The 17,533-nt window shown below is 36.9% G+C and overlaps 1 protein-coding gene across 1 annotated transcript in view; it reads right to left on the bottom strand.

The window, feature by feature from the left end:
* Window positions 1-10,175: 10,175 nt before the first annotated feature.
* The window catches only part of phf21b (PHD finger protein 21B), a 206,519-nt gene continuing 199,161 nt past the window's right edge, over window positions 10,176-17,533 (bottom strand). Inside the window, exons 9-16 of the mRNA XM_063006698.1 lie at window positions 16,262-16,313; window positions 16,072-16,148; window positions 15,478-15,532; window positions 12,834-12,856; window positions 12,364-12,522; window positions 11,326-11,392; window positions 11,139-11,242; window positions 10,176-10,541 (exon numbers count right to left, since the gene is read on the bottom strand). Of these exons, the coding sequence (XP_062862768.1) occupies window positions 10,263-10,541; window positions 11,139-11,242; window positions 11,326-11,392; window positions 12,364-12,522; window positions 12,834-12,856; window positions 15,478-15,532; window positions 16,072-16,148; window positions 16,262-16,313 (816 nt within the window). The 3' untranslated portion in view covers window positions 10,176-10,262. The remainder of the gene's footprint in view (window positions 10,542-11,138; window positions 11,243-11,325; window positions 11,393-12,363; window positions 12,523-12,833; window positions 12,857-15,477; window positions 15,533-16,071; window positions 16,149-16,261; window positions 16,314-17,533) is intronic.

Below are 17,533 nucleotides of genomic sequence, written 5' to 3'. Positions count from 1 at the left end.
CTGTTTCTCTACATACCTTTTTAACCTGCTTTCACCCTGTTCTTCAATGTCAGGACCCCCACACAGCAGGTATTATTTAGGTGGTGGATCATTCTCAGCACTGCAGGGACAATGACATGGTGGTGGTGTGTTAGTGTGTGTTGTGCTGGTATGAGTGGATCAGACACAGCAGCGCTGATGGAGTTTTTAAATACAGTGTCCACTCACTGTCCACTCTATTAGACACTCCTACCTAGTTGGTTCACATTGTAGATGTAAAGTCAGAGACGATCGCTCATCTATTGCTGCTGTTTGAGTTGGTCATCTTCTAGACCTTCATCAGTGGTCACAGGACGCTGCCCACGGGGCGCTGTTGGCTGGATATTGTTGGTTGGTGGACTATTCACAGTCCAGCAGTGACAGTGAGGTGTTTAAAAACTCCATCAGCATTGCTGTGTCTTATCCACTCATACCAGCACAACACACACTAACACACCACCACCATGTCAATGTCACTGCAGTGCTGAAAATGATCCACCACCTAAATAATATCTACCCTGTAGTGGTCCTGGGAGAGTCCTGACAATTGAAGAACAGCATGAAAAGGGGGCAACAAAGCATGCAGAGGAACAGATGGACTACAGTCAGTAATTGTAGAACTACAAAGTGCCTCTCTATGGTAAAGTGGAGCTGATAAAATGGACAATGTGTGTAGAAACAAGGAGGTGGTTTTAATAATATGGCTGATCGGTGTATAAAGAAATGAATGTAATGTATTTTATCCTCAATTTTATTGTTTGTAAGCTTTTACACGTGAAGAGAAATGGAAGGTGATATTATTGGCACTGAAAAACAACAAAATGACAATACAGATTTAACAGAAAGTCAGTTGGACTCCTTGAAGTGTCCTGTTATAGGGTAATGACAGGTTGGAACATCAGGGGCCAGTGATAGCTCAGTGGTTAAGGTACTGGACTAGTAAACAGAAGGTTGCCAGTTCAAGCCCCGCCACCACCAAGTTGCCACTGTTGGGTCCCTAAGCAAGGCCCTTAACCCTCAATTGCTCATTGTGTAAGTCGCTTTGGATAAAAGCGTCTGCTAAGTGCTGAAAATGTAAATGTAAATGTTTGACAAAGAATTCAGCACTCCATTATGCGTCATGGTCTTGTTCGACTCTGCCTTGTCCGTTATTTTCCTGTAACAGAAATGCTTGTTGGGCGTTATCTCTTACACGGTACATTTACATTCCAATAAACACTATTATTCAGACATGAGACTCCCTCATGTTTTTTCTTGTGTGTTTTTCCCTTTTTTCTAAATAAGCTTGTTAGCCAATGCAGACAAAAAAACACATCAAACTTTTTTTTAGTGTTTATAAAAGCTTTAATACGGCTAACAAGTTATTTTGTTAAAGTTTGTAGAAGCAGTTAGCTGTAGAATAATTGCCACCCTTCATAAGAAGTCCAGCTGTTTGTACAATATGATCATTATTTTACACCTGAATCAGAAATAAAGATTCTAAAAGATTGTAAAATAAAGATTCACATTTTGTTTATTCTGTGGCTGAGTCCGAAATCGCATACTTAAACAGTACGTTCTAGATTTGAGGAAGTACGCACTGCTCAGCCGGTAAAGCAGTAACCTTTTTCAGTAAACAAGTATGCAGCTTCAGAAGTACTACGTCTGCCATCTTACCAACATCACATGATGCATGACGTTACATCGCCGCAGTTATAACAATTATAAAAACAGACAAAATTAATTCTGTAGTTCTCCACAAAGCTACTCATAACGTTATTCAGGGTTGTACACAATCATAACATTTTTAAATTTTTGTCTTACTTACACTTGTAAACAGCCGACTCTCTGCTTTCCAACATCTACCAGCTGCAGTTGAATTATGGGATACATTAGCGGACCGCAAGTGTGCATCGTTTGCATACTCAAAAATGGCTGCACATGCAGTAGGTCATCCAGGTACTTTTTCGCGTACTCTTTAATGTATACTACGTATTCGGACATACTAACCGCTCTCGCATACTGCTCTCGCGTACTGTTCAGTATGGAAGTATGCAATTTCAGATGCAGCTACTGTCTCATGTCTAGTTGTGATTGCAGCTGGTACAATCTATCTGTAACAGTTTTAATGCCAGTAATGTCTAAACAACATGTCAGGTGACAGTTTGGTGACTTCCAAAAATGAAAACAGTTTTGTTCCCAGGTTATAATTTTGATGATGGTCAAAAAACTTTACCAACTTTAGCCGTCATTTTGAGGTTGACTGGACATACCCATGTCTTTATATTCAATTTCAAAGTACTATAATTCAAACTACTATCTAAAACTGTGTAGTCTTAACATTTAAATAAACGTTTTAGTAGGCATTTGAGTGGAACTATATTATTTAATGTACCAGGTTTCTACTACAATAATGCTGTAAACTTTTGTCTATAATTTTCCAGTTTGGAGTGGAATGAAATGATGCAAATCACACACTGTATGTGTTAAGGCTGCTTAATGTTTTTTAAATATGTGTTTTATTGTAGCTGACGTCATTACCTATAGAACTGCTGAAATACAGAATGTAGTTTGTACGTTTTGTTGCTGACTAGTTTATATGTACCTGTATTGTAAAGTTCTTAAACAATTTTGAAAGTAAGGCATTATTTTGTATATACGAAAACAAGAATTTTTAATAAAGTTTTTGTTCCCGTTGCAAGTTTCCTGTCTAAATTTGTCTAAGTTTGAAAAAGTGTTTAAACAGTGTATATTAATGTTGATTTTCAATTTATCTATTTATTGAGATTATTGCTATTTATACAAAATTGCAAACAAGATTCTTAAACTTATCACCAGACTAAAATAAAATATAAGGTATTTACTGTTTAACTTGCATTTGTGCCTTTTTTTTTTTTATTTAACATTATGCCACAGTACTGATATACACCGACGAGGCATAACATTATGACCACTGACAGGTTAAGTGAATAACACTGATTATATCTTCATCACTGCACCTGGAAAAATGGGCGAGTGTAAGGATTTGAGCGAGTTTGACAAGAGCCAAATTGTGATGGCTAGACGACTGGGTCAGAGCATCTCTAAAACTGCAGCTCTTGTGGGGTGTTCCTGATCAGTATCACTATTATCAAAAGTGGTCCAAGTAAGGAACAGTGGTAAACCAGCGACAGGGTCATGGGTGGCCAAGACATTTCCCATCTTAAGTGTGTCAGTAAGACCAACCATGTGATTAGCAGAAACCAAGGAAAAAATAAACTGGAGGTTATAAATAACAACTAAAATGACTTGCAAAGATTTAAAAATGGATATGAGCAGTAAAATGCCAGCACTGCCAGCAGCTGTTTTGTAAAGGGGAACCTCATTCATTTATTGTGACATATTACTCACATGCCCTTTTTTCTTGTTAATTTAGCTCAGGCTCACATACACTCCATGTTTGTGCCAGAGTTTACTGTCCACAGTTTTTGTACCGAACAAAACTGAAAACAAGTAATCAGTAATAAACTAATACAATTATGGCCAACCATTGATTTAATACATGAAAAATATGAGCTTATATAGTAAATCAACTGATATGACATTCTTTGCCTTCAGGATACAACATTTGCTAAATTCATTTTATTTTAATGCAGTTAAATTGTATGTGTTGTAAAATAAGTACATCATTTATGTGTTGAATTGTTTGAAGTGTAAATAATGGACCACACAAAGTGCATGTTATATTATTGACTCATATAAAGTGTTGTTAAAAAAAATAGCAGTCCAAAATCATTAACCTGATAAATCATTGTTTTTAGTAGAAGTGATATTTCTACATAGTGAAAAATTTACTTGAAAGTGTAGTAGAGTAATGAAAACAAAACAAACCCAACAATTAGAACATGCATGCCACTCATTCTGAGTAATCGAAGCATTGATTGAAAGGGGTTTGTTCAAAATAATAGCAGTGAGGAGTTCAATTGGGTGATAGCATTCATTCTGCAGAAGAACGGGTGTCAAATTCGGCCCTTATTTAAGGTAGTAGGGTGGCAAATGTTGCACAGGTTGGTCATAGCACATTTCCTTCTGAAATACTGGGTAAAATGGGTTGTTCCAGACATTGTTCTGATGAACAGCATACTTTGATTAAAAAGTTGATTGTAGAGGGAAAAACATACAGAGAAGTGCAGCGAATTATAGCCTGCTCAGCTAAAATGATCTCAAATGCCTTGAAGTGACAACCAAAACCTGAAAAACTCAGAAGGAAGCGTGGAACTACTGTTCGAATGGATCGAAGAATAGCCAAAATGGCAAAGGTTCAGCCAGTGATCACCTCCAGAAAGATCAAGGAACATCTGAAGTTACCAGTGAGTACAGAAGATGATTAAGTGAAGCCAATTTACCAGCAAGAACTCCTTGCAAAGTCCCGTTGTTAAGAAACAGACACGTCCTGAATGGGTTCAAATCTGCCAAGGAACACATTGACTGGTCCAAAGAGAAATGGCTCAACATTTTGTGGACTGATGAAAGCAAAATTTTTCTTTTTGGGTCTAGTGGCTGTAGACAGTATGTCCGACGACCCTCGAGCACTGAATTCAAGCCACAGTACACTGTGAAGACAGTAAAGCACGGTGGTACAAAATGATGATATGGGGATGTTTTTCATACCATGGTGTTACGCCTGTTTATCACATACGAGGGATCATGGATCAGTTTAAATATATCAGAATACTTGAGGAGATCATGTTGCCCTATGTTGAAGAAGAAATGTCCTTAAAATGGGTGTTTCGACATGACAATGACCCAAAACATCTTGGTTACAGACAAACAAGATTGAGGTAATAGAGTGGCCAGCACAATCCCCGGACCTCAATCCCATAGAGAACTGGTGGGCTGAAATCTGAAATGCGTTTTTTTGAGGCAAAACCCAAAATTGCAGAAGAACTGTGGAATGTAGTGTAATCATCCTGGACTGGAATACCTGTTCAGAGGTGCCAGAAGTTGGTCGACTCCATGCAACACAGATCTCAGAAACAATTGTTATGCCACTAAATATTAGTTCAGTAATTTAAAGTAAAGTGAAACCTCAACCTTTTTTTTTTTTTCAGTTTATAGATACATTTTTTTTAAAGAAAAATGCTGCACTGCTATTTTTTTGAACAGCCTAATATTCATTTTTCTTAACTTTCTGTAAAGGATGAACACAAACTGGCTAAATGTTGTTAATGTTTTGATTTAGAATTGAAAGTGTAGTATTTTCAGTGCATTTGCATTTATGGAAATAAAAGTTATTATAATGATTTTTCACTTTATTCACTTTTTTAAAATCACTGCTATTTTTTTGAACACTAGATTCATTTAGTTATTTATTTATACAGTAATGTTATCTAGATATGTTTTGTTTAATGTTTGTAAGAAAATAGCAGGTGAACGTTGGCTCAGTGTAAAACAGTGTGGCTGTTTATACTACACCATGGAGAAGCAAACTCTTTATATAATCACACAACAAAGAACACAAGTCCATTTGCCATGTTTATTATCGATTTTTTTTTAGTAAGAACTTGGTACAAAAAAGTGAGACTACTCTTTACCATTTACCAACTTCCATCAATCAACTTTGAATGCATCATACAGAAGAAAAAAAACTACATTGGCATATGTAAGACAAACACTTTCCTATACATACTATCCACTGGACAGTCCCCTTTCATAATGACAAAAAACACAAGTCAGTCAATCCAAACGATCGCCATCGAACAGCTGAACCTCCTTTCATTTTTTCTTTCTTTCTTTTTATTTTTACTACCTTCTCCTCATAGCAAAAGTACACGTCACACATCGCAAGCTAAATGCATAATTGGCAAACAATAGAAAATTTGTCATGTTTTTATTTTTGTTTTTTGTCCTTCTCATGTTCATTGATAAAAGAATATAAAAAAGTTTCTTGTTCACCATAGTGTCAAGTGTATTAAAATAGATCTGTATAAGCACGGCACAGTTTGTCCCGGAGAAGATTCTGGTAAATGGGGGAGGGAAGATGGTGGACTGCGGAGGAGGTGGGCACATGTCTCAGACTGGGCAGGAAATAATGTGTGACGGGCGCTATAAACAATGCTGAGTTTTCTAATATGTTTGCTTCTTGTTTGCTTGAACTCCCCCACTGTCGATTCTTATCTGTATTCTAGTCCCACTAGAACCTCAGCGGTTACATTTTGACTGATCCCTCAGGGTTGGGTGGGTCTCTCAGACCTGTGGTAATATTTTTATTATTATGGGCTGGTGGTTGATATGTATGAAAGTGCTTACATTCTGACGAGTACAATATGTCCTAAGATGCAGACCGTCAGGAATAAATGATATGCACTTATTTATATGTATAATACGTAAATCATATCTCTGTCAAGCCCTTGTAATGGTAACAGATAAAGAATGATGTCAGGTTTACTTGTAGTACATCAAGCTGAAAACTGTTGAGCTGTTTATTTTTTTAAATCTTCCATAAGAGCCTCCATTAGTTCAGTTCCAGTTAAGTTGAAAGCTGTTCATCACTAACAATCTGTGTTGATTTATTTCAAAAAATAAAGTTACTTCACTGAGCAGATTGAGCAAAACCAAGCTGCCTTAGTGGCTGTAAGGCTGCACAAACCATTGTTTATTAATTCTACAGTATAGACAACGTTGGTGTCAAAACACTAAAGGGTTTGTGATGTCTGAGATCTGATGTCATTATGCTCTGTAATTAAAGTAGCATTTACATTTAAATATAGCATTTAAAGTACAGTAGACCCTTGAGTTACGAACAGTTTACCATACAAACATTTTGGGTTACGAACGATCTTTTTCAACTTAACTTATGAAAAAACTTCGGACTACCAATCGAAATTCGCGAAACACGTGACATCACGAACAAGTTGACTCCAACCATCTCTCTCTCTCTCTCTCTCTCTCTCTCTATATATATATATATATATATATATATATACATATATATATATATATATATATATAATTTTTTATTATTTTTTTAATATTAAAATGTCCCCAGAGAAGGTGCAGAGAAAGCACAGTTTTTTGTTGTTGTATAATTACTCCTGCCAGTAGATGTCACTGTGTATCAGACAGAGGGTACAGTGAGTGAGAGAGAAGAAGGAAGTTATTCTTTCGTGAAATTACACCTACAAAATACAACGCTATTGAAATAAAGTAGGAAATAATAGAGAAATATGAGAGTTATTGTTGTTTCTGGTAGATACATTTTATAAAAAAAGAAGGAAATTGATTATGGTGTATGGTACAGCACACGTACTGTACTGAAATGTGGTGTGTGTTTATGTACGGTACAGTGCTACTGTGTATTGTTGTTTATTATTGTTTATTACAGGAATGTCTATTCTATAATTTAAGATTTAAGGGAAAATATACTTGTATTTATAACAAAAAAGACCATTTAAGACATTAGAAAGGTTAGGTGAGGGGGTGGTTTGGGAGGTCTGGCACGGATTAATTCTATTTACATTATTTCTTATGGAAAAAATAGGTTTAACGTACGAACATTTTGACTTAAGAACAGCCCTTCGGAACCAATTAAATTCGTAAGTCAAGGGTCCACTGTATCTGGTAAATCATGTAATATTTGCAACTGTGAATTTGTTCATAGAAACAAATTGAATTAAAATGGCTTAGTGGCTCATCACAAGGGTTTTGTGTGCAGTCTGAAAAATCTCAATTAATTAAATAATGCTTAATTAATAATTAAATAATGTTTAATTTTTTATGTGTATTTTCATCAGTTGTTTAGAAATACCTAACAATTTATAAATTGTCATTCGGAATTTAGCTAATAAACTTTTACATTGAATTTTTACAAAATAGCTTGATGGATCATGAGGATAGAACTGGAGTTATTAAGCCTGCATTGTACATAGCTAATGTTAACGTAATTGCTTTTCGTGTTTTGTAATATAATTGGTGATTTAGGAAATGTGTGTGTTTCTCTTTTAAGTTTTATGTTACGTTAAAAGTCAGCTGTGGCTTTTTTATTTTAGTCTAATCTATTTTCATTTTATTGTTGGTTTATAAAAGAGTGAATCAGCACCCAATTAAAGTTCCCAATACAGCTCTGATATATACACCGATCAGCCATAACATTAAAACCACCTCCTTGTTTCTATGCTCACTGTCCATTTTATCAGCTCCACTTACCATATAGAAGCACTTTGTAGTTCTACAATTACTGACTGTAGTCCATCTGTTTCTCTGCATGCTTTGTTACCCCCTTTCATGCTGTTCTTCAATAGTCAGGACCCCCACAGGACCACCACACAGTGGTATTATTTGGGTGGTGGATCATTCAGAGCACTGCAGTGACACTGACATGGTGGTGGTGTGTTAGTGTGTGTTGTGCTGGTATGAGTGGATAAGACACACCTCAAACCAACTTGGTAGGAGTGTCTAATAGAGTGGACAGTGAGTGGACACGGTATTTAAAAACTCCAGCATACCAGCACAACACACACTAACACACCACCACCATGTCATTGTCACTGCAGTGCTGAGAATCATCCACCACCTAAATGATACCTGCTTTGTAGTGGTCCTGGAAGGGAGCTAACAAAGCATGTAGAGAAACAGATGGACTACAGTCAGTAATTGTAGAACTTCAAAGTGCTTCTATATGGTAAGTGGAGCTGATAAAATGGACAGTGAGCGTAGAAACAAGGAGGTGGTTTTAATGTTATGGCTGATCAGTGTATTTATATTGAGAGAGAGAGTCTAATTGCAATATGCTATTTTTATTCATATTGATCAGCACTCCTCTCCTTAGATGTACAAGCTTCACAGCAGAGTTAAATAAAGCCATAATAGTACTTTATGTCATAAATTCAGGTCTGAGCAACTTAAAATATTTTAGATGATCGGGAAGACAAACTAGCCCAAAAGCACTGAACTATCCATCAAAAAAATCCAATATATGTGGATCCAATCTAGGTTCTCTTTACAGTGTTTGAATATCCAAATATCCAACAAACCCTGGGTGTATCTAATGTTGTTCTTGAGGCAGTGTTTATTTAGATCGTCTAACTGATTTATAAAATAAAAATCAAAAAGACACAACGTTGTGTCCTTGCGATAATATGTGAAATTGTACATGATCAACAATCAAATGGCAATAAAGCAAAAACTACAAACACATACAAGACAGGTAATAAAGACAGCGGTAAAAGACGGGAAAGCTCCCAGCACGAAAATGTAAAGGTTTTTGGCATATCTTATATACTGGTAAAATAAAAAAAGGCTTAAGGACAGGTTCACACACTCATTGGAACTTGATGGCCCCTCTGAACGTCCGATTTATATGTCGAACATGAAGGAACAGCGTTATTGTGGCTGTAATTGAAGTAACAATTCAGAAGAGGAATCAGAAGGGCCGGTAAAGACAATACAATGTATGTACAATGCTTCCCTCCTCCAATACTTCAATTCACAATTATGAACAGGCATCAGCATGAAAATACTAAATTCTTCACTAGAAATGCTAAATTTGTAGTCATCTTAAATACTTTGTTCCTTTATCTCAACTCTATTAATACTGAAAAAGTTATTCTCTTGTTTTTTTGTTTGTTTTTTTGTTTTGTTCTGTTTTTTTTATTTTTATTTTTCGTTCTTTTGTTCATTTTTGGGTGTTTGTTTGAAGGCTCGTATGCTTGCGAGTACATACAGGATCGAAAACGTTTTTCCCATCTTTCCTTTCACCTGACTTATACTGGCGATCGCTGTTTATAGGACAGTGAGAACGATTCATCTATCACTGTACAGGCTTCGCTCATTTGTTTACTACAACTACTCTAATGTTCTTTTACTATATGCAGAAATTATTCCCCCTCCCTTTTAAAATAGCAAAACAACAGAAAAGGCTTCAGCCATGTAGAATACTTAATCCCGCATGTTCACGTATTCTTGACGACTGTTATCTGCTCAAAATACATTAAGGCCAAGAATGTTTATTAAATAAAATCATAAGTTAAAAAAATCTCGTAAGCACTGTAGGTGTTGGGTTTAAAAAATACTTGTTATGAATCCACTAAAGAATATACTGTAGTAATATCTTTTTCAAATCTTCCTTAAGACATTACAGCTCTCGCGAAAATCTCAGATATGATCAGATGCGACTTTCCACCGTGTTGCCACTGTGAGTCCTTCGTGAGCTCTGGAAGAGCTGCGTGGTTAAATAAATGCACGTGTGTTGGTGGTGTTGAGTGTTTTTTTTTTTTGCCTGCGCTGGCTCAGTTGTTGCCCTGGGTGTGCAGCATGCTCTTGTGTAGGTGCACAGAGGGAGCAGACGGGGGTGCTGCGACAGTGCTGCTCGGGCTGCTGGTAGCGCTGGGTTTGATCCAGGGCAGAGAGAGCAGTGCGGCTCCTCCCGTAGTGGTGGTGGTGGCCGTCATGGTGACCTGGATCATGTGATCACGCTGGATGAGGCGAATCAGGGCCCGGAGACGCTCCAGAGATGCCTGGGTGTCCCGCTGCTGGCTCAGCAGACGCTCCTTCGCTTCCCTGCATTTCTGTCAAAGGTGAACAAAGATGAGTCTTACACAGATGCATGTGTGATGATGTAAAGAAAAACTTCAGGATATATGCCACATCAGCCGTAGTTTTTTTGCACTGGCAATACTAATGTTAAATTGCACATGCCAGGCAAAAGTTGGAAGCCAATTTGTAACTGAATCAATTCAGTGATCAATGGTTCTTTTAGTCAGGAGTGGTGAATGTCACTGCAGCATTTTAAATATTAGAGTGCTGCTACTGTGGTTTTCTCCCAGCTTCTAAGAACATGCAGGGGGTGAATTGACAACTTTTAGTTTTCCTTGGTGTAAGTGACTGAGTGAATAAATGATGCCATATGGATGTGAAGCCCTATAATACTGTAGACAGACTGGCATATAGTTTAGGGTGTATTCCAGCCTTATGCCCAGTGTTTCTGGGTGGCAATGAATAGCACGTACCAGGCAAAAGTTAGGAGCCAATTTGTAACTGAATAAATACTCTTCGTCAGTAGTGTTTCATGTCACTGCAGCATTTTGAATAATAGTGTATTATTATTTAAAATCATTCTCAAATGCTATATAGTGTGAATAAGTGAAGCAAGATTATTATTGTACCGAGAGCGACTTGCTAAGTCTTTCATCTTCTTCTTTCAGATGAGAGCATTCTTTTTTCAGCTCACTGTGTCTCCTCATCAGTCTTCTCTTCTCCTCCTCTCTCACTGCAAATGAATGTCGAAAAATACATTACACATCAAATCTGGACCATCTACTGAGCAATGCACTGATGATCTGCAGTTCTTACCTGTTTTGTGTGTAACATAAGACTGGACAAAGTTATGTGGCCAAGACAAGTTTTCTTTATTGAGAACCTACAAAGGAGAAACAAAAAGAAAAAAATTGAAGTCATTAGTGCTGGGCGGTATGACGGTACATTCGATATACCGTCTTTGATTCCTAATACCGTATGGATTTTTTAAATACCACCATACCGTAGTATAGTTAATACAACAGCTGTAAGCTTCAGTAGACAGCAAATCATATAATAGTGTTTGCGCCGTGCAGATTAGATACAGATCACGAGTTAGCCAGGAAGCGTTAGCATGACAGTGTTAACAGATGAGAGAGGTTTCCTCAATATGGTGAAAAAAATCAACAAAAACAGATGGAGGCGTGTCGGCAGTTTAGAACACACTAGAACACTATATACTGTACAGTTTGTCGAGCCACGGCTGTTGCAAACAACAACATTACAAACACAGTAACAATCCACATATGCACAGACACGATTCCTCTATAGACAGTCGAGAAAGAAGCTTTCAGAGCAATAATTAAAACACTGGATTTCAGGTATGTCTTATGAAGTGAAAATACTTCAGGTCAGTTGCTATTTTAACATTCTAAGCAAACTGGAAGCAGAGATAAAAAAAAAATGTGTCCACTTTTGTACAACAGACCTGTGGTCAAGTTGTAGAGTGGAGTTTGCAAACGTCGTTTTATTTGTTAAAGGGAGAGCTAAGGGTAATAGTATAATACTTAAATAAACAATAAAAACTGTATTTATTGCAACTGTTTCAAGGAGAGCTTGAAGCCAAGGAGAGCTTAAAGCCAAGGAAAGCTTTTAGTACTCAAAACCTTCATTATATACATGGTGAAATGAAAACGTTTTCATTTTACGTTTCTGTACAGGCGGCCTGGGCAACCAAGGTCCTCATACAGCGCTGATAACCCCACCCCCTAGCCTGGTCTTTACCACCCAGCAGACATGCTGTGCCACCTAGGTGCCCAACCAGTATTCATTTTTGTTATTATTTATATGTTTTGGGTGTTCTGAATGACTTACCTTTTTCTGGCACTTGGGGCACATCCATGCACCCTTGGCTGGGGATTTGAGTGGAGGGTGTAAGCAGTCGGGGTGATAGGCGCGGGGGCAGGTATGGCACAGCTGAAGATTTCCGTCCTCTTTACAGACAGCACAGTGGTCATCATGCTCCAGCTCTTCCTACAGCACAATCAGTTATACAGACTGTTAGACTTTATATTTAGGTTTTACATTTTTAAAGGATATAAGTATGACACATTAAAAGACTGAAATTAGTAGGAATTAGAGTTAATCTGTTGGAACTCTTGTTATAGGAACATCAGATGATTTAGTTAATGTTACAGTATAGTGACACTAATTCTGACATACAGTGGATTATATATGAACTGTATGAGCTAATACATTATCAATAATAAACAGTCTTCACTGCAACATACTGGCAAAAACTATGCAACCCACCACCCACAAGCACATATGGACTGGCTACATACCTTCCAGCATAGTTCCTCAGAGTCTGGCGTGTGAACAGGAAGCAGAGAACAGGTTAGTAGCGCACACACAGGGAACACAAAGGTTATTCATGGGATAGATTTACAATTAGAGCCATGCAAAAAAGCTCAGCACACACAAAAGCTGGAGGTTATTTTTACAGCAGCGTCATCACTTTTAACACACCACATTCTTTATATATGGTTAAGGTACTGGACTAGTATGCAGAAGGTTGCTGGTTCAAACCCCACCACTGCCAGGTTTCCACTGTTGGGCCCTTGAGCAAGGCCCTTAACCCTCAGTTGCTTAGATATAAATATACTCTACAAGACCAAATGTTTTTGAACACCTGACCGTGAGCTTGTTGGACGTCCCATTTGAAAGATTTTGTGTGTAATGAGAACATTTGTGACTGATGGAGGAGAAACTCTGCTTTGCAATCAGTGTTTATATTCATCCCAAAAGAGATTAGTTTAGTTCAGGGGTTGAGGTCAGTTCCTCCGCACCAAACTTGTCAAACCATTTCTTTATGTCTGTCTTAGTAGACAGGTAGACACTTCTCCAAAATAGTGCTACAGTTGGAAGCATGCTGATTTAATACAGTTGATTTAGTATACATGTGTGCAACAGCCATGGCTGAAACACTTTAACAGCTGCTGTCCACATATTTCTGGCTCATAGTGGACATATTGCACCTCGATCAGCTTTTAATAGTCAATATTAATAGGGCCCTACCTAAATCACAGCCATGAAAATCGTGTCACAGATTGTGAAATTAGCCTTTTCCCATGTAATATGCAATTTGCTGTGAAATTTAAGGGTTAAGTTCAGAGATTTAACATTTTTTATTCAGGTAGCACTCAAGTGGCTCACGTTTCCTGGTTAATTTGCACTAAGAGGTGGTCCTAGAGCAATTCAGTTAGCAATCACTTAGTCAAGATGTCGAAGTCTAAAGCAGCTAACAACACGACTTGAGTAACTACGTTTGGAAAGCTCCCAATTAAATCTGTGGACGCGGAGGGGTGACGAGTATTTTCGTATTTGAGTTTCGCTCCGTTGCTGAATGCTTTAGGTTTTCTATCAACTATAAATGTAGACTGTGATGTATTTAAAATCCATGAAATCTGTGATTGAAAAATTTTCACTGTGAGTGAAATTAAGCACATTCTCCTGTGAATTTAGTAGTTTCCAAGTCATGAACAAGTTTACTGTCACAAGTCTGGTTGGATCTTTAATCACTGCATGTGGTAGTTGAGTAGGTGGGTTTCTGGCATGGACCTGACCCTGCAGTACAGTCCACATATTCTTGACTGATGCCAGTAATTTAGAAAGGCCATTCCAAAGATTTAATTTAGCTATTCCAAAACCAGCTTCAAGTGTGTTTTGGGCAACTGCTTTGTTGGAACATTCAGTTACGTCCATAATTCAGCCTCCTGGCTGATGTTGTTGTGGCATAATGCATTTTTAATGACTGAATTTACTTAACACAAGAGGTACTACTGTATTGTACTTGTATTGTTTTGTACTTTCATGCTTTCCCTCTCATAAACAAGCCTGCTAATTAACAGTTGTCCTGATAATGAGATAAAGATGTGGTTCAGCTGTGTAAAACAATGAGCAGTTTCATGCAGCAACAGTGTGTGTGTGTGTGTGTGAGTGTGTGTGTGAGTGTGTGTGTGGTGTGTGTGTGTGGTGTCACTACAATGCATCAGATGAAATCTGTAGCTTTACTGACTACATTTCTGAGCTGTGGTAATTAAATATATACTTATTTAAAAGTAAGTTCAGTTAGGGCTGAGCGATATGACAATACAAGGACTGTCACAATAACAAACTACATTTAGTTTTTTGTTTTCTACCAGCTCCCAAGAACATGCAGGAGGAGGTGGACTGGCTACTATTTATTAATATTTGCACTGAAAGTGAACTTTATTTATATTTATGCTTTTTTTTATTTATGTTCATAAATATACTTTATTTATATTAATTCTGTTTATAATTATTAGTATACTTAAATTATATGCATACTTTTTATATTTTTATGTATTAGTATACTTTATTTATATGCATACTTTTTTATATTCCCATTTGTAAGTATACTTTATTATTTTAATACTTTCTATATTTATAAGTATACTTTATTTATATGCATACTTTTTTATATTCCCATTTGTAAGTATACTTAATTATATGCATACTTTTTTATATTTATATTTACAAGTATACTTAATTATATGCATATTATATATATATATATATATATATATATATATATATATATATATATATATATATATATATTTAAGTATACTTTATTTATGTGCATACTTTTTATATTTATACTTTAGTTATATGCATACTGTGTAGTTTAAGAACGTCTTTAAATATTACTGCCAATATGTTGCCGAATCACCCAACACCATGGTCTGAATGTAAACAGTGTATCCAGGTGCATTAGGTTAAAGTATTTTCAGATCTAAGGTTTGCCTGCCGCTGTAACGTTTTGTGTGTGTGTGCGTGTATGTGTGAACTTGTGTGTTTTTTTTTGTCAGTCATTTGTGTGCAGTGCGTGAGTGCTCCTCTCTATGTGTAATTTGGGCAGCTTTAGTCCAGCTGTTGTGTTGATGGAAGGGAAATGAGTGTTACCTCTTGCTGACAGGAAGAGCGGGTTATTCAGATAATTTGATGCCAGTCTTTTACGCTGGAAAGAAAAGATGAAGAAACATTTAGTCTGCAATATGAAAATCATATGTAAAATAGAAAAATATCACAGAATCCTGGTCTGCGTTTATTATTTTTATTATTGATTCAAATCATGCATCATAAGGCAGAAAATGAATTACGTAAAATTCGCTACTGAATTTAATGAATTGCATTTAAAAGTTCCAACTATAGGATTTATTCCTTTTATTCCTTCACTCATGGTGTGGTTCATTAATTCATTGTTTGTTTTACCACCGTTTTACCCTATTCAGGGTCGTGGTGGGTACAATTTATTTGGCAAAAGGTAAAAACACCCCAGACAGGTCGCCACTCCATTACAGGGCAAACACACACACATTTACATCTAGTGCAATTTTAAAACATTAGCTAGTGTAATGTGAAAGCAGGGTAACTGCTCGTTTTGTACCCGACTTACTATCTTTAATGAGGTCTTAGCATTTAAAGTATAACCCATTATCCTGTTGAGGTGACTGAAAGTCTGATGTTAGTGTGAAGATAAAAGGAGATGTAGCATACCTCAGGATCAAACAGGCTGCTGTACGCAGGGTTAGCTGTACTCCTTCTTTTCCTCTCCTGTCTTTTGGTTTGGATTTCTATTATAACACACACACACACACATAAGGTATTACACAGCAGTAATAGTCAAGCTTATCAGGAATAATTAATAACCCCAAATAAAGGTTAAATGCCGTGTCAGGTCACTCACCTTCCAGGTGTTCTGTAGTTACAAGGCCGAGGGCAACCATGAAGGCAATTTTCTGCAATATGGAAAGAGATATACATAAGACTCGGACTGAATTATTATCAGTTTCTAATTAATGTTTTTCTCTTTACTGGAATACACCACATTTATTCTAGTCATCTAAGCTTTTTCATTTCTTCCCACTCCTTTAAGATAAAGGTGTAGAGACAAAATCTTATTCAATTCTAAAGTAAACACAATAAATGTTTTACACTTTATATTCAAAACTAAAAACCAGGAACAGGAACTATTAAGTTTATTTTTAAACCAGCTCAAATGTCATCAAGAATGTCACAGTGACTACAATAAGCCAAAAGCATTATTAGGCTGAATGACCATGTACTCATCACAGGTTGGCTGCAATGTAATTGGTGGTGGATTGTGTTTACTGTTGAAGTAAAGAATTTATGTGTATAGCGCTTTTTACAATAGACATTATCTCAAAGCAACTTCCAAGCAGAATCCAAGACCAACAGACCAAAAACCCATGGGTGACAGTGGCAAGAAAAAACTCCCTTTGAATTACAGGACGAAACCTTGAAAGGAACCAGACTCGACAGGGACCTTCATCCTCCTTGGTTGGCCTGGAGAATATTTTAAATCCTTTGAATATTTTTTTTATTACAGGTATCCTTCTTATGGACAAAATCCTACATAAATCTTAAATGGGATTTAAGTCAGGCATTGGCCAGGCCATGTAAGGACATTTCTTATACTAGAAAAAGTCTTGAGTTGTTTTGGCTTTATGTTTGGGTTTTGTGTTTTGGGTATGTTGTCTTGCTAAAACATCCAGACTTAGCTTTCTGGCCAATCCTTCAATATGTCCTGATACATTTCTCAGTATATTTCCTCTTATGAAATTGCAGTACTGTTTCCAGCATCATGATGTTCCCTCCTCTATATTTCACTGTGGGCATTGTGTTCTTGGTATGGTGAGTCATACAAACCTTTTTACAGCTTCCTTTCTTTCCCATCACACTTTCACAGCGTGATATTGTCATGTGGTCAGTGAAAAATATATATACAATGATGGGCCAAAAAATTTGGACCACCTGTTTAACATGCTGTCAAAACAGCTGACATGCCATAACATGGACTCCACAAGACATCTGAGGGAGTCCCGTTATATCTGGTTCCAATTCTTGCAGGGTAGATCATTCTACAGTGGATCCTGGTACCACCCTTATCTCAGCACTAGTTGTAAAACTGAATTGGCCCATATCAGATGCCCAACAA

The sequence above is a fragment of the Trichomycterus rosablanca genome, chromosome 1, assembly GCF_030014385.1.
Source record: "Trichomycterus rosablanca isolate fTriRos1 chromosome 1, fTriRos1.hap1, whole genome shotgun sequence".
NCBI lineage: Eukaryota > Metazoa > Chordata > Actinopteri > Siluriformes > Trichomycteridae > Trichomycterus > Trichomycterus rosablanca.
The sequence above is the reverse complement of the archived record's forward strand: the minus strand, read 5'-3'. Positions and strand labels throughout refer to the sequence as shown.